This window comes from Pteropus alecto, unplaced genomic scaffold, assembly GCF_000325575.1.
Source record: "Pteropus alecto unplaced genomic scaffold, ASM32557v1 scaffold3, whole genome shotgun sequence".
NCBI lineage: Eukaryota > Metazoa > Chordata > Mammalia > Chiroptera > Pteropodidae > Pteropus > Pteropus alecto.
In genome coordinates, this window is record NW_006442484.1 from 8,512,345 (window position 1) to 8,537,102 (window position 24,758).

General features: G+C 39.6%; 1 protein-coding gene across 1 annotated transcript; it reads right to left on the minus strand.

Annotated features, from left to right (window-relative positions):
- Positions 1 to 9,703: 9,703 nt before the first annotated feature.
- On the minus strand, positions 9,704 to 23,654 carry DDX18 (DEAD-box helicase 18). Its single transcript, XM_006921017.3, has 14 exons — positions 23,480 to 23,654; positions 21,391 to 21,672; positions 20,365 to 20,505; positions 18,852 to 18,987; positions 18,383 to 18,483; positions 18,072 to 18,271; positions 17,866 to 17,980; positions 17,199 to 17,338; positions 16,207 to 16,368; positions 15,629 to 15,781; positions 14,819 to 14,932; positions 13,137 to 13,193; positions 12,614 to 12,791; positions 9,704 to 11,432 (listed from the first exon to the last, which is right to left on the minus strand). The coding sequence occupies exons 1-14, from the start codon at positions 23,562 to 23,564 to the stop codon at positions 11,290 to 11,292; spliced, it is 2,007 nt and encodes a 668-aa protein (XP_006921079.1). The 5' UTR covers positions 23,565 to 23,654; the 3' UTR covers positions 9,704 to 11,289.
- Positions 23,655 to 24,758: the final 1,104 nt, after the last annotated feature.

The following is a 24,758-nucleotide window of genomic DNA, read 5'->3' on the forward strand; positions in this document are numbered from 1 at the left end:
GGAACTTCCTTAACATAACAAAGGACATCTATGAAAAACCCATAGCTAACATCATGTCCAATGGATAAAGTCTGAAACCTTTTCCCCTAAGATCAGGAACAAGACAAAGATGCCCATTTTCACCACTTCTGTTCAGCATAGGTATAGCCACATCAATTAGGCAAGAGGAAGAAATAAAAGGCATCAAAACTAGAAAGGTAGAAGTAAGACATATCATAGATGACATGATGTTATATGTGAAAAACCCTGAAGAATCCACAAAAAAACTATTAGTGCTAATAAACAAATTCATCAAATTTGCAGCTTACTGATTAACATGCAAAACGAGTTATACCTCTATACACAAGCAATAAATAATCTAAACAAGGAAATTAAAAAACAATATCATTTATAATAGCATCAAAAAGAATAAGATACTTAGGAATAAAGTTAACCAAAGAGGTATGAGACCTATAGATGAAAACTACAAAACATTGCTGAAAGAAATATTAAAAGACCTAAGTAAATGGAAAGACATCCTGTGTTCATGCATCGGAAGACAATATTGTTAAGATAGAATACTCCCGCACATGATCTACAGATTTAAGACAGTATCTATCAAAATCACAATAGCCTTTTTGGCAGAAATGGAAAACTTGATACTAAAATTCATACAGAGTCTAAAGAGACCCTAAATAGCCAAAACAATTTTGAAATAAAAGAGTAAAGTTGGAGGACCAATAATTTCCAAGTTCAAAAATTACTACAAAGTCACAGTTATCAAATTAGTATGGTACTGACATAAGTATAGACACAATAGACCGCTGGAATAGAGAGTCCAGAAGTAAACCCATATACCTATAGCCAATTGATTTTTTACAGTAACACCAAGACTATTCAATGGGGAAAAAACTTCCTCTTCAACAAATGGTGCTAGGACAACTGGATATCTGCAAGTAAAAGAATGGTATTAGACTCTTAATTTACATCATTTGCAAAAATTAACTAAAATAGGTCAAAGACCAAAATGTAGGAGCTGACACTATAAACTTCTTAGAAGAAAAGATAAAGGAAAATCTTCATGACCTTGGTTTTGGCAATGGTTTCTTAAATATGACACTGAAAGTACAAATAAAAGGAAAAATGGATAAATTAAACTTGATCAAAATTAAAAGTTTTTGTTCATCGAAGAACACTAGTAAGAGAGTGAAAAGACAACCCACAGAATGGGAGAAAATGCTTGCAAATCATATATTTGAAATAGGTCTAGTATCCAGGATAAAGGACTCTTTCAACTCAAAACAACAAAGCAAGATAACACACTATTGAAAAGGACAAGCAATTTGAATAAAGTTTTTTTTAAGGAAGATATATAAATGGCTAACAAGCACATGAAAAGTTGATAAATGACATTAATTACAAGGGAAATGCATATCAAACTCATAAGGTATCACTTTACACCCACTAGAATGGCTATAATTTCATGAGATTAAATCAAGCACAAGAGAAAATGATGCAGTCAAGATATGCAGTATAGATGAGATGTGTGAGGCTGCTGCTGGCATAACATGGCACAATATTTTACAGCAAACTTAAAAAAATAAGTAGAAAAAGCACAGTCTAAAATAACGATGAAATATAGTTTAGTAAATACATAAAGAAGTAAGCCATTTATTAACAGTATCAAGTATTATGTACTGTATATAATTGTTTGTGCTATATATTTGCATGACTGGCAGTGCAGTAGGTTTCTTTACACCAAGATCACCAGAAACATGTGAGTAATACATTGTTTTATGACTTTTTGATGGCTACAATGTCACTAGGTAATACATTCCAAGACCCCCAGTGGATACTTGAAACCATGAATAGTACGCAACTTTATATATACTGTTTTTTTTCTATACATACATACCGATGATAAAGTTTAATTTATAAATTAGGCACAGTAAGAGATTAACAACAATAACTAATAATGAAATAGAACACTGTAATAAATGTTATGTAAATGTGGTCTCTCTCTGACATGTGATCTGATAACCAAGAGTGCTGGTAATGACGAAGGGGCTGGGAGCTTATACAGTAGTATGTATACTGGTCAGAGGGATGATTCTCATCCCAGGCAGGACAGAGGGGAATGGCATGCGATTTAATCACAATACTCAGAAGGTGGTGCAATTTAAAACGTATGAATTTTTTATTTTTGGAATTTTCCCTTTAATATTGTCAGACTACAGTGGACCACAGGGAACTGAAACTGTGGAAAATGAAACTGTAGATAAGAAGGGACAACTAGATCTTAAATATGTTACTCTATTTTATTCTGACATAATGTCTCGCTACCGAAATCTGATAGTACTCTAATTTTTTTCTTTTTTTTTTTTATTCGCCCCCGCATCCACCCTACTTCTACCCCTGACCTAGGGATGTTGCTGTCTCCTCTTAAGAACTGGATCTCTGAAGGCAGAGCATCTCCTCCCACGAGTTTGTGGCATGCACCCATGAGGGGGGCCGGCGAATGGGCCGTGGCTCCGCTGGGGCTCGAACCCAGGACCTTCTGCGTGTAAAGCATACCTGCTAACCAATACTCTATGGAACCACCTCTCTAATTTTCTTATCTTATGAAATCACTTCCTCTTTTTGCCTAGACGGCTAAAGGATATTTTCATTTTCTTTACAGTCTGGTAGTTTCTTTACAGTATGTCTTGGTGTTGGTAGCTGTAAAGGTTAATTTCATGTGTCAACTTGATTAGGCTAGGGATACCTGATAGCTGGTAAAACATTATTTCTGGTGTATCTCTGAGGATTTTTACAGAAGAGATTAGCATTTGAATTAGTAAAATGAATAAAGCAGATGGCCTTCCCCAGTGTGGGTGGGCCTCACCTAATCCAATGAGGGCTTAAATAGAACAAAAAAAGTAGAATAATAATTTGCCCTCTGTTTTTGTTTTTTTTTAGGCGAGGCAACCCCTGGTTGACCTCACAGATTGCAAGGACCTTGTCAGCTTACAATCCTTTATTTTTTTATTTTTTATGTCTACAGCACCTGGTCTTCCTAGGTGGTCTCCCATCGGATCGAGCTTGTTCAGGGTAGCATGGCTGTAGATGCTCTCTGTTTGAACTGAGACATCCTTCTTCTTCTGTCCTTGGACATTGATGCTTCTGGTTCACCTGCCTTTGGAATTGGATTGAATTATACTACTGGCTTTTCTGGTTCTCCAGTTTGCAGATGGCATATCATGGGACTTCTCTGCTTCCATAATCAAGTGATCCAATTCCTATATGTAAATATATATAAATGTGTGTGTGCATATCTATCATCTATCATCTATCTATCTATCTATCTATCTATCTATCTATCTATCTATCTATCATCTATCTATCTATCTATCTATCTATCTATCTATGTCAGAAGATCTCGAATAGACATTTTCCCACAAAAGATAGGTAGATGCCAACAGGTACATGAAAAGATACTCAACATCATTAATCATCAGAGAAATGCAAAACAAAACCATAATGAGATATCACTGTCACACCTACTAGGATGGTTAAAATCGAAAAGTCAGACAATAATAAGTGTTGAGGATGTGGAGAAATTAGAACCTTCGTACACTGCTGGTGGGAATGTAAATGGTGTAGCCGCTTTGGAAAATAGTCTGGCAAGTCCACACAAAAGTTAAACGTAGAGTTACTCTTTGGCCCCGTAGTTCTACTCCTAGATATATTCCCAAGAGAAATGAAAATTTATGTTCACAAAAATTTGTACGCAAATGATTATAGCAGCATTGTTTATAATGATCAAAATATGGCAATAATCCAAATGTCCATTAATGGACAAACGAATAAATAAAATGTGGTATATACATACAATAGACTGTTATTTGGCCATAAAAGAGAATGAAATAATGATTCATGTTACAACATGGACGAAACTTGAAAACATGCTCAGCAAAAGAAGGCAGACACAAAAGGCTTTATATTGTACGATTCCATTTATTTGAAGGGTCCAGGAATAGGCAAATCTATAAAGACGGAAAATAATGGTTGCCAGTGGCTGGGGCAGGAAAAATGGGGAGTGACTGCTAATAGGTACAGGGTTTCTTTGAGGCAGTGGAAATGTTCTAAAACTGATTGTGGTGATGGTTGCACTGTGAATATGTGAACGACACTCTATAGGAGTGAATTGTATGATATGTGGATTATATAATAACACATATCTCAATAAAGAAACCAGAAAGAGTTCAAAGGGATTATACTCCTCCAGCCTTTCATACTCCCCCAGCCTTTCAGGCCCCTTGTCCTCTCACTACAGAATGGGAAAAACTTCTGATTTCAGCTGCTATTCTCAAATTGGCCCTCTCTTGGTTATTTTGGGGGTCGTTCTGTTCTTAGGTCCATCAGCTGCTGCGTTGTTTCCTGTTATTTCCTCCTGCACTTTGCCAATATATAGCAAGCAGGTCTCATATCTGTTTGGTGCCTTGTCCTACCCACTTGTATTTTGGGATTCAAGGAGCTATTTTGTCACCTATTTTTTGAATAATTATTGTCTATTGCTTTTAAGTGTTGCTCTCTAGTTGCTCTTTTAGGTGGGGATTCATAAAAATCCAAAAATTATTATATCATCACTGCCACCATCTTCCTAGAATTCCTGTAGGAAAGCTTTGTAAAAAGGCCCCTTTTTATATGAATTCCAGATATTTTCCCACAGTTTACCTGTATGTTTTGTCATTTGAGCTTCTTGGATGGATGACTTGGAGATGAGGAGGTAGGGAGGACTTGGGGTGATCTGTAGCTTCCTGCACTGTATTATGTATCAGCTGGCAGCAACACTTTCTCATCATGAAGGGAATTAATCCAGCTATCCCTGTTTTAACAGCCTTGTGGCTCTACAGAGTGATTGGACTTTCTCAGGTTATTATTATTTTCTTCTAGGCTTCTTATACAGTGCAATTCAATTCACCTATTGCTCAGTAATCATTGCTATGGTAACCTATTCTGGCATGTAAAGCAGTTACTTAGAGCTAGAGAAAAAGGTGGACTGAAACACTGAGCACTCCAGACATTCAATCACCATTTATTTCCCAAAGACATTTGAAAGAATGAGAGGAATAAACTCATGTAGGTACATTGCTGCTCTCTATCCATTACAGGTGAGAAAGGGTTTAATCCAACTGGAATTATCGGAGGACAATTCTCTAAAGCAGGGAATGGTGGTAAATTTAATTCCTTGTCACATTGGGGTTTGTAGAATAGTCTGTAATGAAATTATCAGATGTATAATTTGGGGTCAAAATACGGTTTGTTTTAAAGTTTCTTGTAGCATTTCATCAATATTTAAACCTCAGTTTCCATAGCTGTGAAACACTGTCCCAAGGCTGAATGCGGAAATCCAGCTTTTCATAGCCTATTCCTTCCAAATGGTTGCCAAGAATCCTGAAAAACATGCACATGTACCAGAAGTCCTTCAATTAGAAATAGTATTAGTTTCATAGTGGTGCTAACAAATTACCACCAACTTAGTGGTGTATATCAACACAAATTTATTATCTTATAGTAATCAGGAGTCCAAACTGGGGCTTGTTGAACTAAAAGCAAGGTGTTTCTTAGCTTTTTCCAGCTTCTAGAATCTGCCTACATCCTTTGGCTCATGGCTCCTTTCTCCAGCTCCTTCAAAGCCAGCTGGGTAGTATCTTCAAAACTCTTTTTGACTCTCTGATCTGTTTCTGTTATTGAATCACCTTCTCTGATCCTGACCCTTTTGCTTCCCTCTTATAAGGACCCTTGTGGTAGATCACATTGGGCTGATCTGAATAATCCAGGATAACCTCCTATCTCAAGATCATTAACTTAATCACATCCACAAAGTCCCCTTTGTCATCTAAGGTAATATATTCAGTTTCTGGGGATTAGGATGTGAACATCATTTGAGGACCGTTATTCTGCCTGCCACAGACCCCAACGTATCATAGGTATGTATGCCCGTCCTAACCAGAACCTGGTTTTTCACATAGGTCCTGTGGAGCTAAAAACCTTCCAGACTCTCATGCTGGGAGCACGAGAATGCTGCCTTATTTACACCTTAAAGTCAGCAATACCCAGGGATGCTCTTATGAGACAAACACAAGTATTATTTAGAGTGGGGAAGAGGTCAAACAGAAAAGTATCATATTCCAGTTCAATTTCCTACCAGCTAGTGAGTTAAAGTACCATGCTCAAGGCTACACATTGGTTTTTTGTATTTGCTAATGGGACCACCTTTCTCTCCACCACCCCATCTTGGCGGTCATCATACTCTCGTCTTCTTTGAACCACCCCAGCTTCACCTCACTGTCAATCAGTGGTCATGCCTAGAGGACTGTAGTGTCACAATGTCCCTCACATCTGCTCCTTCTTTCTCTCTTTGATTCCTTGTTTTACCTACTTCCAGTTCCACCTTGATCCGTTCCACCCTAAACATTAGCCAGAATGAATCTTAATACACAATCAGGTATTGCATCTCCTTTTTCTCCGTTGCAAACCAAATTCAAGTTCAAACTTTGTAGCTTGGCTTTCTAGTGTTCTCTGAGTTCCATCTAGGTTCTTAGCCCATCTTTTACTACCTCCCAAAGTAGACATGCTGTGATAATAGCAGCTAGCATGTATCGGTCCACAGAATCCTTGCAGCAGCCCAGTGAGGTTGATGGCACTGTTTTTTACAAGTGACCCAAAGCTGCTTCCTCTTTGCCTTTGCTCATTCTGCGCCTGTGGCTTGAAAACCTTGTTTTTTCCTTCCTTCACCCCTTTTACTCCAGTAAAAGCATCCTGCAATGCTCAGCTCTGATGTCACAGTTTCCCAAAGCTATTTGCAATCATTTAACCCTTGGAGATGGTTATTTTCTCCTTTTAGGACATTGTCCCTCATATTTACCTCATATCCCTCTTATAGCAAGTTTCTAGAATGGAATTGGAATTACCCTGCACCTCCAGGTTCTTACTCTCAGTAGATGCTCAAACACTTGTTATCTGAACAACGTTGAGGGCACTGCTCACATAGTTTTTTATTCTCCTCAATCGAAGCCACCCTGGCAGCCGTCTTTACTGGAACATCAAGGCTGCCAGCCTCTGTGCCCTTGCCCAGAACTGCCAGCATCGTATTAAGGTTCAGATCTCAGGCATTCACTGGTTCTTCCTGCCTGCATCTGAGGACAGCAGTATTCCCTCTCAGGGAAAGGAGGAAGGCCTGCCTCAGCCTCCCTGAAGTTGCTCAGCAAGTGGGAACGTGCCCTAGTTCTGGGCAGAGAACAGCACTTGTCTCTAGGCCAGGCTATTTATGGCCACTCTAAAGAGCTTCCCTTTTCTATTTGTGACATCAGGATACTCTCCATTTCCCCTAGGGCTGTTGGGAGGCTTAAAGTTCAAGTATGGAGAGCATTTAGCTTGGAGCCTGGCCTCCCCGGGGTCATTCCTCAGTGTCCTCCCAAGCTCTGAGAATGATGGGGCCTTCTCTTTCCTCCAGCTGGAGAAAGGACCCGCCTTCAGCCCTCCTCTGCTACAAAATGAAGACCAATCAATCCCGCAACCTTTTCCCCAGGGTCTAATATAGAGGTGCCCTTGGGAATGCAGTGCCCATAGGAGCAGTGTCTTCTTCAGCCCTGGCTGAAGGCCCTCTGCTGGAAGATTCAGGAATCTCAGAAAGCGAGAGTACTCCAGAGATTTTTTGGCCAAAAGCATCTGAAACCATGATGTTTCAAAGTGTGAGAAAGCAGGTATGCCTTCAAGAACATTGCTTCCTTTGTTTCTGAATGTCTGCCCTGCTTTTCTGACATTCTCGGTAATAGATCAATAGTTGTCATGTCTGGGAGCTGACTTCCCAAAGCTGTGCTAAATGTTTCCCACGCAGTATAGCATTAATCCTGCGGATCCCATTACTTCCTCTTTCTGTAGATGAGGAAAGGGCACAGAGGGAAGTAACCTACTCAAAGTCTGACAGTACACAGGCGAGCCAGGATTCACACAGGTTCTGCCTGAGGAAACCGCTGCCTGGAAGGTCCAATGACTGTCAGTCCTTTCCCGGCTCAGATCCTCCTCTGGAGACTGAGTAATGTTGAAGGCCATACTTCTTCCTGTCTCCAAATTCCAGATCCAGACCAACTTCTCTACGATCTGTCCTACACTATGCTTTTTTAAGCCAAAGACAAACAAATGCACAACTATTTCCCTCTGGAAAGCCTGAGTCTGTGTCCTCTGGGCCACCCTAGTTTGTGGGTGACCAAACATACTAACACCATTTCCACTCTGCAAGATGAGAGCATTAGTTTAGTGAGAGGCTGTATGGGTATCAATTCTAGACTGAATGTTTCCAAAGCTAGCTGTGCAGGAGAATCATCCAGATTCCTCCGCTCTGCCAAAAGCATAAATTAGAATCTCCTGGGCATGGGGAAAGAAAATCTTTCAACATCTGTTTATGTGGCACCATGGGCATTTCGGAACTCACTTCCCAGGACAGAAGACTGTCTACTATAGGTAGAGAAGGTTCTATCACCTTTTCATTAGCCAGAGTCCACCAGAATTCAAGGATGCAATTTCCAGGCTTAGAAACAGCTGGAATATTTCTCTATATCTGCATCTATCCCATGATTTGGAAAACATTACAATTATGATACCTCTCTACCTTCTCTAGACTGTAACCAGGCTCCTCAGACCTCAGCCACAGGCTCAGCCTCTGTGCAGTTGGTGACACCTAGCAGGCTTTTAATTCATGACCGCACTATTGTTATCTCACTCCACCTAACTCACCATACAAATAGAAGTAGCCTTGAAAACTGCATTAGTTTACATGACAGCTATCTTAGGAAGGTGCTGCAGGACAGAACTTTCCAAAACCTGATCTTCAAAATTGCAGAAGATCCACACTATCAGTAACTGTTAGTCTGTACTCCAAAGGCCCAAGCTGGCTCAGAATTTTTGATGAGTCCCTGTACCTAATATTGTTGGGTGGAAAACTTTTCATGTGTGCTGTATATACTAACAAAGACAGCTAACAGGTACTTTGTGCCAGGCACTGTCCTAAGCACTTAACATTTCTCACCACCTTACAAAGTATGTTTTACTTTGCAGGCTCAGAAAAGAGGCACAGCTAGAATCTGAATCCAGGCATTCTGGTTCCAGAGCATCGTTTAACCACTACATATTGTCGAATAAACAAGACCATGAATTCAGCTTTACTTACACTAACCTGGCCAGTTAAGACCAAAATAAAATTTAGACATAGCAATGACTTGTCATGACTTGCAGTCCAGAGGACCCAAAGGTTTCTATTTGCATATAGTGATCTGCTTGGCTCCTTGCCCATGCTGCCTAACCTTTCTGGCTAAAAAGAGGCTACCGAATCTCATCGTCAAGTTAATGGCCCCATATATGCCACCAGCAGCTGTGCCTCCTTCTTATGAAAATGAGCCTTGCAGATAGTGCTGCCCCGACCTGGGATCCGATTCTAGGACTGGCTCCCTCACATCTGAATCCTGGCCAGGTTGGTCAAGTCTGGTTGTCTGGATAACCCCAGCTTGCCCCATTCTACCAGCAGAATCTCATACAGGAAGTACCTGAAACAAGCCATTATTATAGTAGGAACAATCTTTCCACCTTCTCTTAAACATGCAGAGACAAGGAAAGCCAGTTTGAGACAAGCAGGTATCCAGAACCCAAATCCAGGCAGAATAGTAACAAAGAATATTAAATCAAATACGAAATTGATGTAATTATTTAATGACACAGGAAAATAACATGTTATAAACAAGCTGATCACAAATGGTGGGTAGAGCATTTCATTTTTGATAAAAAAAAAATTTAAAAAGTATGTATACAAAACACTGGAAGGTTATATACCAAAATATGCAGAGAATTTCTGTTCAGTGATTATTCTTCCCTTTGCTTTTGCCTATTTCTTGAAGCATGATTTTTTTCTCAAACAAAAAAGAAAAACATGTCACTGGATAGAGAAACGGTTCTTAAATGTCAAGAGTACAGCAATTAAGGTATGAAACTCAGAATAGGTCCAGTTAGGGTGACAGTGGTTGAGTCCCGCTGCAGAATACTGTTCTTTTCTCTACCTTCTGGAATGCTATCTATTAGACTCTCTCCTCTACATTTGAGGTTCTACATGTACCTGCATTTAACAGAAATCTATGAATATTAACTGGCATAATAGCAATACGATGCTAGCAACTTTGGTTTTAAATCGCTACAAAATTTAACCATTTTGTAGTTATGAAACACTCTAAAAACATAAAACACTTAAAACAAAGTAGAAATCAAGAGATCCTACAACAAAAAACTCCATCTGACTAAACTCCTGCCTTTGCTTCCCTTTCCGACTTCTGTTCATTTTCAATTCTCACTGTAAATCTGTTTCACAAATCTAAAAGGGGCAATTTTTTTCTCAAAAAGATGCTTTGCCTTCTAGAGTACTCTGCAGTTACAAGGGCTTGCTAAAATCCAAACCACGTGAAACAAAAAATTTGAATGAGAGTCACCACTCTTTGTGCCTAAATTTTTTAAAGTCTTTGCTAAGTTACCACATGGACTATTGCACCTACACTGGTGTAAATGAGGCTCAAAAATCTCAAACCTCCTCCAACTCCAAATGTCAGAACCACTAGGGGCGCTTTATTCAAATAACCACCACCCATGTTTCCTGTTCTTAAAATAATGAAATTGGGAAAAGCTCACTGTTTTAAAATCTGGCATATATAAAAATCGATGCCTCCTTTAAGTAAAGATGCTTCTTAGATATTTCCAAAAGCCCTGTTCCTCTTTACATGGCAGCATTTTCAGGAGCGGTCAAGAACTACCACTAAGGTCCAAGAAACAACCAAACTCCCAAAATAAATGGACACAATTTCCTGCTTTACCACCACCACCACCTGTCCAGTGTACCAGATCATCAGCCTTTCACAGCAGGTTCGTAGAGCTATCTGTGCCACAAAAATCTTCAGACACCAGGAAAAAAGATAAAAAATGAATTATATTAAAATAATGACAAATAAGGGGGAATTTATAAGCTTAAAACATTCTATCATCATAACCAAGACCAAAAAGATAGATACTTCTGCTTTGTCCTTGAGGAATCAAGAAAAAATGAACTGTTTATAACCCCAAAATAAAAGAGACCTGCAGGAAATATCAGTGGTCAGTGCTTGCAACCCAAGTCAATTTATGCTTGTTACATCAGTCCAAACCCTAAAGCTACAAAAATTCCCTTGTTAGAGCAAGGGAAAAAAATCCATTTCAGGTCAGAGCTCTTCAAAGTGAAAAGAAGGTGTGTCTTCTTCAGTGAGAGAACTGCCTCCTGTCAGATGACTTCTTGCTAATGTGTTTGAAGATTTTGGACTTCTCGACCTTCTTGGTTTTCTGGTAGCCAAATCCACCACCTCCTCCTCTCTTTTTAAGCTTGCCTTCGTTACTGTTCACATCTAAAGATGCACGTTAAGGAAATGAAGCAACACAAAGATAAAAGTCCAATCTAACGTCTACATGGAGAACCAAGCAGCATGTATACTATTGTCCCTCTACCACAACTCCTGCCTGAACCATGAAAATAGGTGAACAGGAGCTTATGCAACAAATTTCAGGAAAAGGAGTCGCCGTGTGACTGTGACTAAAATTAGCAGGTCTGATTTTAAGCCCAGTGTAACAGTTATATTATTTTTTCCACACAATGAAACTCAAGAAGATTACTTGCAAGGAGTAGAGGCAGATCAGCAAGTTTACAGGAACACATTAAAAAATACCCAGTATCCAAACAAATGACTTTCATCTCTGTTGATTCAGGAATGCTTTTAAAAATAAAGTTGCTGTTCTTTTCACTCGAATCAATATGTAGACATTTGCTCAACACCTGCAATGGGGATGTCAACCCAAATTTGGTATTCTGGTCCAGCAGTCCCCAATCTTTTTGGCACCAGGGGACCGGTGCTCCTATGGGAATCTAATGCCTGATGATCTGAGGTGGAGCTGAGGCAGAGATGCTAGCATTGGGGAGTGGATACACATACAGATGAAGCTTCATTTGGCTGCTTTGTGGCCCAGTTCCTAAAAGGCCACAGATGAGTACAGGTCTGTGACCCTGGGGTTGGGGACCTGTGTTCTAGTCCCTTCAGGAATTAATGCCATCGTGTTAATGAACAGGCTTCAATTTAGCTTCTTCGGTTTCTTGAAAACATGATAAAGCACACATCATAAATTGCAATAGAAGCAACTAGCGATATTCCCTTTGCCTTTTATCTTGAGCAGCACTTATGCTTTTTCTTCCTCCTGAACCTTGTACAGTGAAGCCTCACAACTGCCAGAGCACTGCAATTTCCCCTGTGCTTCTTTCCAGATTGCATAGCTCCCTCTGGCTGTGTCTGCCAATCAAGTTCCTTTGTCTGTTATAAGGCTTTAACCATAAATTGTCGTGTTTCTGTAATCCTCACTCTGATAACTAATCCCTGCCTACTCCATGCTAGCAATGACAAGCAGACAATGACCAGACTGAACACCTGAGCCCCCAGTCCCCAGCCAGAGCACACACTAACTCAGTGCTAAGCTCAAATGTCCCTCTGTCATGCTTTTGTCCCTTAGTTCCTGCATGAATTCACGAGGAAAAGGATACTCAGATCAACAAAAGGAGGCACCTTGAAACCAAATGACAGAGCCACCTGAGGCAAATTTAAGTTATTAACATCAAAGATCTGTTTCAGAGAATGGGAATCATATGCTCGAATGTATGACTTATATGCTTCCTGAGCTGACTTATGAAGAAAGTAGTTCTTTTCAATCAATTTTTCAAGCTGAAATGGAAAGAAACATGGTTTTAATAAAACAAAAAAGCAGATTTCATGTATATTTCAACAAAAATTATCCTGCAAAAAACATTTGTCCCAATACACTTTTTCTGAGCTTTGTAATATTTGCAGAATCACACCACAGGAAGAATAATTACAATGTTCTTGGTATGGCCTGAAACGAGGTACAATTATAATCAGTACAGCGAGAAACCTGAGTGATCACACAACCCAAACTTCTCATTTATAAAAAGGGGGACACAGAGTACAACGACTGCTAATGGAAGTCTAAGGAAGTAATGCTGGGATGAGGCGCTGAGGCTAACCGCCTCTCGCCAAAGAAAACCATACCTGAGACTGAATGTCAGAAATTTTGGACCAGGAAAACTCAAATTCACTTAATGGAACCTAAAAAACAAAGGCATGAAGATAACATTAGAATAGATTAACATTCAGATGCTTAGGTGATAAGTGATGAGTGTCCTATCAACAGCCAGGAAATAAGGCAGCTCATTAGGCAGGGAAGAAATGATGGGATAACCAGACCTGTGGAATTCCCTTGGCACAGACATCTGCTCTATCTTGTCTCCCAATGCCAGTGGAAAAGTCTTATCTTACCCCTGTGAATTGTTCATAAATTGTACGGTGGAACTTTCCTAAAAGGAAAGGTGAAGACTTGGACAGGACAAGTCCATGAAGCCCTTTTCTACGAATAAGGATCTCTATAATGATGAAGCAGCCTGTAGCTTCCAGTTGGAAGGGTCACTAGCTCTTCACTCCATATCAGGAGCGCTGCCCCAACACAACATTGCCCTGCGACTGGGGTTTGTGACATCAGAGGTAGACGTCACGATGATGACCAGGAACTCCTGTGTAGGTAAGATTTCTTATCAGCCATTACTTATTAGATAACTGGAAAAGTGCCAGATCTTTGCTAGGTACTGGGGTGATAAACAGCTACCCAAGCCATGCCCCTGCCCTCGGAGAACTTGCAGTCTTGTAGGGGAGACAGATAAGTGATAAAATGACAACACAATGAGCACTCCCACGGTGGGACCAGGATGGCAAGGGATCAGTGAGGGCTTCCCAGAAGAGATAAGAGCTGGATGAAACCAGAGGCAATCTAGAGAACCAGGAAAAGGGCATTCTAGAGAAAAAGTGCAAAGGCCATAGAGCAATTTATAAGAACTACACCTAGTTGCCAGGTAGAGGAAAATCCACCTGGCAAGGCTGCCAGGGAAGCCAACAAAAAGGCAAATGTTGGGGAAGAGAAGGCCTGATAACTATTCCCAAGATATAACAACATTAATAATTCCAATGAAGTCAGATTTGGTGGGATGGAATAATGCCAAATTAGGGTGGATTAGAGGACAGGGTGAGTAGAAAATAAATGGAAAAAATATAAATCACTTTTCAAAATGGCAGACTTAAGAAAGGTTAACAGGTAGTAACTACACTGGAGGTGGTGGTAGGAGAATAGGTTTGGGTTGAAGTTACTTTTTTTTAGTGAGATTTGAGATGGTGAAGAGCTAACTTCAAGGGAGAGACTGAAGGTAAACCGCAGAATCGACGAAGAAGGGACTGGGGGAGGAAGAAAAGGTAGAGTGAATGGGGGTCCCCACTGCCTTGGGTGGGGTAAGAGAGAAAGCGGGATGAAGAGATGCAATGAAGACTGCAGGAAGGAGAAAGGGAGGTAGAGACGATCATGTGTGAGGGAGCTTCAAAGGAGTAGAGGTGGTTTCAAACAGGTTGTAGGGAATGGAAGAAGAGACTGGGGGCATGAGATGCACTGCTGAGCAACAAAGAGCTCAAGAATTGAGCCATATGAGTATTTTTTTCCGTTCACATTTCCCGGGACAAACCCACATAAAATCTCACTTGGTTAACCACTATAGCTGTTTCAACAGCACTGCAATGACCCATGACTTCCTGGACACATCTAAAAAGTGCTCAAAGCCATCTGCACTGGCAAATAATTCCTACCAAGAGGTATCTGCTTCCCAACTTAAGATCTTTCAAGCAAGGATCTTTACCTTAGATTGCTTCAAGTATCGAAGGAAACCCAATTCTTCAGGGCGCAAAATGAGCAAGGCATGCCCTCTTCCGTTTAGGCCTCTGGCTGTTCTACCCACACGATGAATATATTCCTTTGGTGGGGAGAGAAAACCTGAGTTAACAGACGGGCTTCCATGGGCACTTGCGGCAGTCTGCATTACCGGACTTGCATGGTAGCAGACAGAAGCGTTGTTAGCGTATCTGAAGGAGATGGTGCCCCTTCCTAAGGTCTGTTCCCTGAAGCAAGACCATCATCCCTTCTACATGCACCATCCCCAAAGACGTAACAGGGCAATGATTGAGGCCGAAGGAAAGCTGGACATGATATTCACATTAATTCTGTGATCTAATAAAATGACCAGTGTATTTCATCCTGAAATGGCTTTTTGAAGCATGTTTAAATGCTGGCTGACAATTTATGTAATCTCTTATTTGTTGAAAATACTCAAAACTTATTTTACTAATATTCTAGAGACTTATCTATCTCTGTAAGCAAATTTTATTTCCTCCTGATACCTACTGCTCTTAACAAATTCCATGCATGTAACATTCCTAAGTCCCACTGATGCTTCTCAAATCTCCTTATATACCTCCTTTCAGTCTTGTAAAAGCCCTGAATACTATCAGCACCAGAGAAATACTATAAAGCCACTGTACAATAAAACATGACTTGAATAACTAAGGAATAAACCTTTGAAAGTGAAATGTGGTATTTCTCAGGGAACCTGGAGAGTAAGTGCACTCCTTAATGCAGAGCCATTCTAAGAAAACCCAAGGATGCCTGGTACCTTGGGGTCATCTGGAGGGTCATACTGAACAATCCAGTCAACTTCAGGAATGTCCAGCCCTCTAGCTGCCACGTCTGTGCACAACAATATCCCCGTATCAGCATTGCAGAACTGGAAGAATGTGGTTGTACGCTTATTTTGCTTCTGCCTTCCCTAGAATCAAATAAAAACATCCATTAGAGCTGAAAACTTAAGGCTGTTTTTGTAAAGTCTAGATGTAGAGCCCCCAAACTGTGGAGTTGTGAACGTACTTCATTTCAAGTTCATTCCCTGGCTTACGTCCTATTTTCTCAAGTTGATGGCATATCTTATTCCTTTGTGGTCCTCACCCCTCCACAGAAGATCAATCACCCATTGTTGACTGACCTACTAAGAACTACATTTAGAGGACGTATCTTATTCCTTTGTGGTCCTCACCCCTCCACACCTAGCAAAGCTCCCTCCACAGAAGATCAATCACCCAATGTTGACTGACCTACTAAGAACTACATTTAGAGGATAGTAACACCTCAAACCCCACAATCTATATAAGTTGATAAGCACAACTTGTTTTTAATAAACTTTTCATAATCACTTACATGAATGGCCAAGACAGGCAAATCGATGTAATTCAGCAACTCGTAGTGGTATTTCACAGACTTACAGGATGAAAAGAAGACCATTAGTTTCTTCTTCCGGTTCTTCTTAAGGAACGTAAAGAGCAGGAGGAATCTCTTTTCAGAAGGACAAACAACATATCCCTAGAAGTAGTTTAAATGAACAGATAGAAAATAACCAAATGGAAATTTTCAGCTGCATGAGTCAATATAATTTGATAAAGAGCACAGATAAACATCACACATACACTGTCATGCCTTACCTATAGTAAAGTTACTGCCTTCATTATAACAGAGCATTCCTAAAATAAGACTAATTTAAGCTCTTTTGATGCCTGTAATTAATGTAGTCACTGGATGCTAAATTCTTTTCATATTTCTGAGATTACAGGTCATCAACAGTTCTTGAAACCACAATATATTAATACCTCTACTAACTGGAACCCTCAAGACATCAAGGATTTTTTAAAAGGTCTCTACAAACAAGATCTTAAATAACCACGGCTTAAGTGCACAGTCCTAAACAACATAATAAAGCTGGGTGAATATATTTTTAAAAACTAAATAACCAATGCAAGATTTTTAAACTAACTTCTTACAGAAAGTATTTTATTCATCAACCTAGTTTGGATCTTTCTCACCTCACTTCCAATTTTCCACAGCTGCGTGCCTGAAACCAATCTCTCCATCTTCCACCTCAACTCTCGTCTTAGAGCAAGAGATTATTAAACAGCGATTTTTTTTTTCTGCCATCTATAAGTGGTAGTGGTTATTAACGCCTCCATGTGGTAAGTGGTATTAAGAGACTTCAGAGTTCAAGATACTTTATACCAGAGAGCCAGAGACCCAATACCCAAATTTGCTATATTTGAATTAAAGTTTAATAATCCATCTGCTTTCTGGAGGATCCTCCAAACGATTAAAAGGAAACACCAAAGAAGATTCTTACAATGTAAGATAGCAACAAAAAATACCTGTTCAAGACCGTCAACTGTTGCATTAGCTTTATCGTCATCAACACCAACATACAACGGCTCCTTTTTCAGAGAAATCCTTGCCAGGTCTTCAACTTTTCGAGTTTGTGTGGCAGAAAAGAGCATGGTCTGTCTGCGTGCTGAAACAGGTAAATACAAAATAACCCAAATCTTTCGAGTACTCTTTAAATTTGCTTCACAACTATAAATGCTCCTAAGTAAACTATCAGGAATGGGAAAGATGCTATGACTACAGATGTTAAAGGAATATCATGAACAACTCTGTCTATACGTGTGATAATTTAGACAAAATGGACAATTTCCTTGAAAGACAAAACTGCTAAAGTTCACTCAAGAAGAAACAGAAAACCTGAATAGCCTTGTATCTACTGAAGAAACTGTAGTTAAATTTTTAGGTAAAGAAAACTCCAGCCCCAATAGCCTCTAATGGTAGGTGAGACATGCATAATAACCTCTAAAATAGCAAAAGCACTGTATTAAGTTACTAGTAAGTTTGATGTTTGTATTGCAAACTATCTCTAAGGTTGGCACAACTGCTTTACTTGGTCATATTAAAATTCTGGTATTAATAGTTTTCATATAGGACGAACTCTCACCTGCTTCCAACAACTACTTTGCAAACCACATATAGATACTACCTACTTACTTGGCAGAAGTTTAATAATTTGCTTTAACTCCTCTTCAAATCCAACATCCAAAATACGATCAGCCTCATCAATAACCAGACACTGTAGGTTTTTATACATAAACCCTGGAGTATTCTAACAAGACAAAGGACGAAAATATTGTTGGCTGTCAAGTTTGTTTCACACAAGACTATGAGACAGGTACTAAATAATAGTGTTCTCTTACTTGCATATGGTCCAGGAGACGGCCTGGTGTAGCCACAATGATATTGATCCCATTAGCAAGTTTCTGTGCTTCAGCAGATCTGTTACTGCCACCCATTACTAACCCATATGTATGAACATGATGTGTCATTAGCTCTTTAAGAACACCGAAAGTCTGCATGGCCAATTCCCTAGTAGGTGAGAGAATAAGAATTCCTGTTCCTAAAAAGCAAAAAATGATACATTGCAAAAGACAAATTATAGTTATCACCATGCATCTGTAACAGATACAATAAACAGACATTGGCAGAAACAATTGGATCAAAGGCTTACCATTCCTGGGCATAAACTTTAACTTAACAATGAGTTCAACTGCAGGGATGAGAAATGCCAGGGTTTTGCCACTGCCTGTTTTTGCAGCTGCTAGAAGATCCCTAAATATTAAAAATGGAAAGGAGAGAGAGATTTAGTATACTCATTCAATAAATACTGAATTCGTACGTATGTAATCACTCGGTTTAGGAACCAAGGCTAGGACAGAATCAAGAAAAATAAATTTCCTACCTTCTCTATCACTGAAATCAATCAGGTGAGTTAAATAATTTAAGAAATAAGAATCGTGCTTTAAAACAGAAGTGAACACTTTCCTTCAAACATCAGTAAATAACTTAAAGCCTTTAATGCAGGTTGGATGTATAACCTAACACACAGAGCAAATTCAACAGAACATACTGGTATTCTCTTTCCAAAGTACTGGCACTAAAAAGAGCTACTAATGTCCCAAAGTCAATGGTAATCATACCTGCCTTCCAGAAGTGGTCTGATACTTTTATGCTGAATTTCAGTCATGTTTGTAAAGCCCATTTCTTTTATTGCCTTCAGAGTGTTCTCATTGACAAGATTAGATAGAGAAGCAAATGAGGTATCCTCAAAAGCTCCTAAATGAAAGACAGTTTATTATTAGCAAATATTTCTTTTTTAATAGCTAATTCAGCAATAGTTGTCTGAATTAGTTTTGCTGATTGACAGCATTACTGGGTTGGAGTCATGCTTAGAAGAGCTTCTTCCACTAACACTAAATCCCAACCATTCCTATGTAGTATTAAAAAAAGACCCTATACTTATAAAGTTTCTCCAGTACTGATGGCTATGTAATTTCGAGTCCAGAGCCTATACTGTTAACAAATTAATAAGGGATGGACAAGAGGTACAATCAAGGGATGAGTATGAAATGAAAATATCCAAGCTGGGATGGGAACAGCAGTTCAGACACTGGGGACAGGAGGAGTTCAGAGGGAAATGAAATGTTTAAGAAATCCAAATAAAAAGTGAAAACATTCAGTATAATAAAAACTGACTATGAAGTCAATCAAAAAAACTAGTTACTTTTACTTTAAAAAGACAACCAAGAGTCAGAAATAGCCACAGACTAAACCTACTTATCAAGTATGCAGGGGAAGGCATCAAAACCACCCACTCCAACACGTCCTGGCTATACCCCCAAGTACTGTCAAACTTGGCACTACTGCCATTTTGGACTGGACAATTTTTTGTTGTGAGGTGGTCCTATACACTATAGGATGTTCTGCAGTATCCCTGATCTCTATCCGCTAGATGCCAGTAGTCTGCCCCCCAATTCTGACAACAAAAATACTGGCAGCTAACCCTCATATAACTGGCTTGAGATAGAGGAGATTTATGGGATGCTGGACTTTCAATGCTAAAACTAGTTAAGTTTTGGGCAAACCAGGATGAGTTTGTCACCCTACTTGGGGGAAAAATTACCCTAGTTTTAAGCCAGTGCCATAACCCCTGCAATTCTGATTAAGCAGGTCTGGGTTTGAGCCTCGATATTTTAACAAGCAAAAACCACAAACCAAACAACTCAAGCAACTCCTTGATATTCATTGTTAGGAGCAACTAATTCTAATCTAAACTCCTGACTTTACAGATAAAGTAATGTTAATTCCATCCTTCTTTCTTTCTTAGTAACTGAGCCAGTATTAAACCTCTAGACTCCAGAATTCTAGGCCAAAGATTTTCCTACTACAATAGGGAATAAGCTTTAGAAAATGACAAACCAAAGGAAGAGAGGACCCCAGAAGCTGTGTGCATTATCGAAATATTTAGTGTCAAGAATAAAGAAGAGGAATAAAAACTAGAGAAACAATAAAAACTAAGGCACACAACGTGGAAGATAAAAGGCAGCATTTAAGATATGAAAACATTTCTTGTCGATACTTTTTCAGGGTAAATGTCACAACGGAACCTCAAATTTTATACTCCAGAGAGGTATGAAATTTTCTGGAAGTTACCTGTCAGTCCCAGTGGCAGGCTGGGCACCTCACTGTCCCCTTCTTCATCATCTGGCTTTTCCGCACTGTTTCCTGTTTCTTCAGGAGTCTGGACACTGTCTTCAGATTTCTCTTTGTCTTCAGTTTTTGCTTTTTTGGTATCTTTGGTTTTAAAAAACAACACCCCCGACCCAATTTTTTTTTCTTTAAATAAAAATACTAAATGAGATCACGAAATAAAAGATGTGTGTTAAAGAGGCATATTTTCAAAAGTTTAACACATTTCCAGTTTTAATTTCCTAAGAATGTCTCATTCGTTACTAAAGATTTGGTTATATTTAAAAAACTCAGGGGGACATATAAATTTGCCAAAAAACCTTTTTTTTTTTTTTTAAGGATTCTTAAGGTATTATATCATCTTAAGTGACCAAGACATTTTTTAAAAAGATGAACAATTTAAGTATTCTAATTACACCAAGTTCTATATACTTCAGAGAAAAAAAGCCTTATTATTAATGTTTCTTAAAAAACTCCTAATAAGCACTGATTTTCCCCCATGCCATTAAACATAAGTTTCCTATAAAAGTTTATTTTGTTTTAAAGATGAACAGAAATACCAAAGGCTCTTTATGTTATTAGAGATAGACTACAAAGGCCTGAGAAAGTAGCCCAGATTTCTTTAGTGTCAGTAATTCCACAATTCTGTTTGCAATTGGGTAAACCTAAAATATTATGCCACAGTATGTTCTGTTTATCATAAAAAGCTCAAAAAAAAATTTCTAGACTTTTAAGGAGATCCTTATTTAAGTGTGAGATTTTATTAAAGGTTGTTAGGGAATGTAAAAGCATGACACATTGCTCGATATTTTGAGAAAAATTAAAATCCCCCTTGACCCCTTTTCCTTTAGCTCCCAGGTTAGTTTCTGGTATACTAGTGAGTACTGGGGATTCTTGCATGTAACACAGACACAATAATAATAGAGGAAAGGTAGAATGACAACTGTGAAAAACAGAATGGCTTAAATTCAAAGAAAATGAAGTACTTACCAGGCCCAGCATCATCTACTATTTTTCTCTTTTTCTTCTTTTTCTTCTTCGATTCTGAATTGCGAGGCTGTGTTGCTGCTTCCCCGTTGGTTAATATGGTAGACTTCTTGGATTTTTGAATCTTTATATTTTCCACTGTTTCTTTAGATATATCCCCATTTTGGACTTCTGACACGCCCTTATTCATAGACTGCTTTAAGGATTTTTTAACTTTTCCACCTCCCACTGTTTCTTCAGACACATCTCCATTTTGAGTTTCTGACAGGCTCACATCTGAGGCCCCTGTATAAAAACAGAACACATTGTCACAAGACGGGGAGGTTTACTCAGAGACATTGAAATTCCAAATGAGAAATTCCATGGTTTCCAGAACTGAATGATTTAGCTTGTACTTCCCTTTCATATACAGGAAGTCCTCACTTAATTATCGTTGATAGGTTCTTAGAATTGCAGTGAAAGGGCATATAACGCCAATTTTACCATACGCTAATTGATATAAACAAGAGTTAAGTTCCTATGGCATCTCATTAACGTTATAACAAAATGACATTGAACAAAAGACGTTATTCGAGGACCTGCAGAACACTATTAAAATCACTTGCAATTTTATGCTGTTCCACTACGAGACAAGTAAATTTCCTTTAAGGAAAAATGCTGAAAAATAGAAAGCTGCATTTATTTCTTAACTTCCAAAAACCATATCTCTGTCCTTAAGGAGTTAAGAGTCTGGGACAGGAAAACTTCATGAAGTCAAATACTTAAACAGCTTGGGCCAAATGATGGTAGTAACAAAATATACATTTTAACATTAAGTATTTGATAAATATATGACTGATATATTAAAAACAACTTACATCTTATTCATACAACTACTGATTCTCATATAAATACGACTTGGAAAAATTCACCAACTTTCTTATATGGCAGTGAACTGAAAACTGCTGATGAAACCACTTTTTTGTCCCAATACTAACCATATATGAGATACCTGAGAATGTCTTTACAAAAGTTTCCATGTTTATATAAAGAAAAAGATAACACCATCTTCTAACTGCTACCTCTAAGTTGTCAGTAATGCTGTGTTAGTCTCTAAGAACTGGAAATATAAGGGAACTTCAAAAATATTATTCCTAAAACCCACAAACCTTCCCTCTCCTCCAGGATTTCTTTCCATCAACTAATTTCTGTTGAAAAACAACTGGGGTAAGGCATCAGGCCTCTAACACTGCCTTCAGGGGGTTTACATGTTATTATACAGGACCCAAAAAAGTTAACCTAACAACTTCAAGATCTCTGGTTCACCATTAAGAAGTTAGGACTGCAAATAAGGTAGGTAAGCACGGTGGCAGGCATTCAGGTAAAATCCTTTTCATGTAAGTCTCTGTCAAAGATGAAAATATGTAAAAGCTATTAAGGAATTTATAACCTAAAGTTGAGAGTGATGCGAAGATAGGGCACCAGAGAGGCTTAGTGTTTGACGTGTGCATAAGACACTTTTAAGAGCTTTAAATGTGAAAGAAGGGGAGGGGGAGAGGGAGGACGAGAGATGGGAAGAGACGCGGAGAAGGGGAAGGCAAAGGTATCAGGAAAGCTTTGTGAAAACAGTGACAATGAGCTTCTCTTGAAGAAAGCATACATTAAACATATGACGCAAATGCAAACTGCATGGAGATAAAAGTTCTCCACGTCTGACTAGAAATGGGTGAGGGGCAGTGATGAGATGGGACCTGAGGGTGGTGAGGGTGTCAGAATAAGGAGGCGTGGAGGTGGAAAAGGCTGCTTTAGCCGGACGAACTCCTAGAGGCCTGGGAGGGAACTCAAGAAACCTGCTGCTCTAACTCGGTAGGAGAAACTGGCGGTCAGAAAGGCTAGGGGCAGATGTGAGGCGGCGGGACCCGACCTGAGGCTGCCCCAGACTTCCTTTTCACTCGACAAGCACACGTGCTCTCAGGAAGGCTGCCCGCGCCACACCGGAGCCGTGGTGACACTTGAACAGCGCCGCTCGGCCCCGCAATCTCCGCAGCGCGCCACGGCTCACGCGTGGGCTTCCTCAGCAACCCAGGCTTCCCCGAAGCTTAGCGCATCTCACCCTGTAGCTTTAGGTTTCGTTGCCGCAATTTGAGGTTCCGCTTCTCGATCTTCTTCCGCAGGAGTTTCATCGGTAGATGAGACATGTTGTACAAGCTCCTTCAGTCCGGCGCCACTGCGCAGGGTGACGTTACTTCCCTTCGGGCTGCACATGAGCGGCTCGGCTAACCGGAAGTACGTCGCAGGAAACCCTCGCGGCCTGTGGAGTGAAAACGCGTCCCGGGTGGAAATGCTTCCGGGCGCGTGCGCCGTGCTACCCTTGGCGACTGAATTTTTTGCAGCGTCCCCTGGGGGCGTGGAGGCCCGAGCTTGCGCTGGGTTCACACTCTGCCGGACTTGGCAGCACCTGTGGGCGATTGAGAGTCCTGGTAGAATTTGAGCTAACGCCAGAGGAGACTGGAGAAACAAATCCCAATGGAAGGCCTTAGGGAGTCTCCAGTTTTATGTTTTTGCCCTTTTTGGATCCTAGATAACTTGGGAAATTGACCAAAACCCAAATTTTATTTACGTGTTTCCAAACTTGTTTGTCCACTCTCAGTGAGACATACTTTCCATGTCACTTGGTTCCCAGGAACATACAAATATGACGTTTCTCAAAGCAACACCCTTACTCTTGTGTTTCACCCTGATATTTTTCCTTCCATTCCATTCATTCCGTCATAAGTTATACTATTCTTAGCCATTAAAACTTCACATTGCTATGCCTTTAACTTGATTTCATTGTAGTATTAGTGAGTTGGCTACCGTTTCAAAAACAGGTTTATAAATCCCAAGCACCCATGGACCCTCTAGGAGTCCAGGACAGAAATTACACTTTGGCTAGCTAGTAGGCCTCTTATTTTACTTATTTCCTTTTCCTTTCGTTTTCTTTTCTTTCCTTTCCTTTACTTTCCTTTCCCTTTTCTTTTTTCTTGTCTTGTCTTCTCTCTCCCTCTTTGTGGGGGAGGGAGTGTGTAGAGATTTAATTTGAAAAAAGGTTACCGACATTAAAAAAAATTGGGATAATTCATATAAAAATAGATATTTTTCTTTAAAAATTTGCCCCAATTCCTCTTGGTAGTAACCAATTTGGGCTGAACAATAACGGGAAGGGTCAATGAAGCCTGGATTAATTTGTTTACTTGAGTGTCAGAGAGATTACTGGTGAGGATTATATATGATCATAGGGGAGAAGGTAGAGGAAGAAACTTGGGAGGGAGTTTAAACAAATATGAATGAATTGACTGAGAAATCACATTGAATTGGGCTGAACAACCAAGACAAACAAGCAAATTGCAATG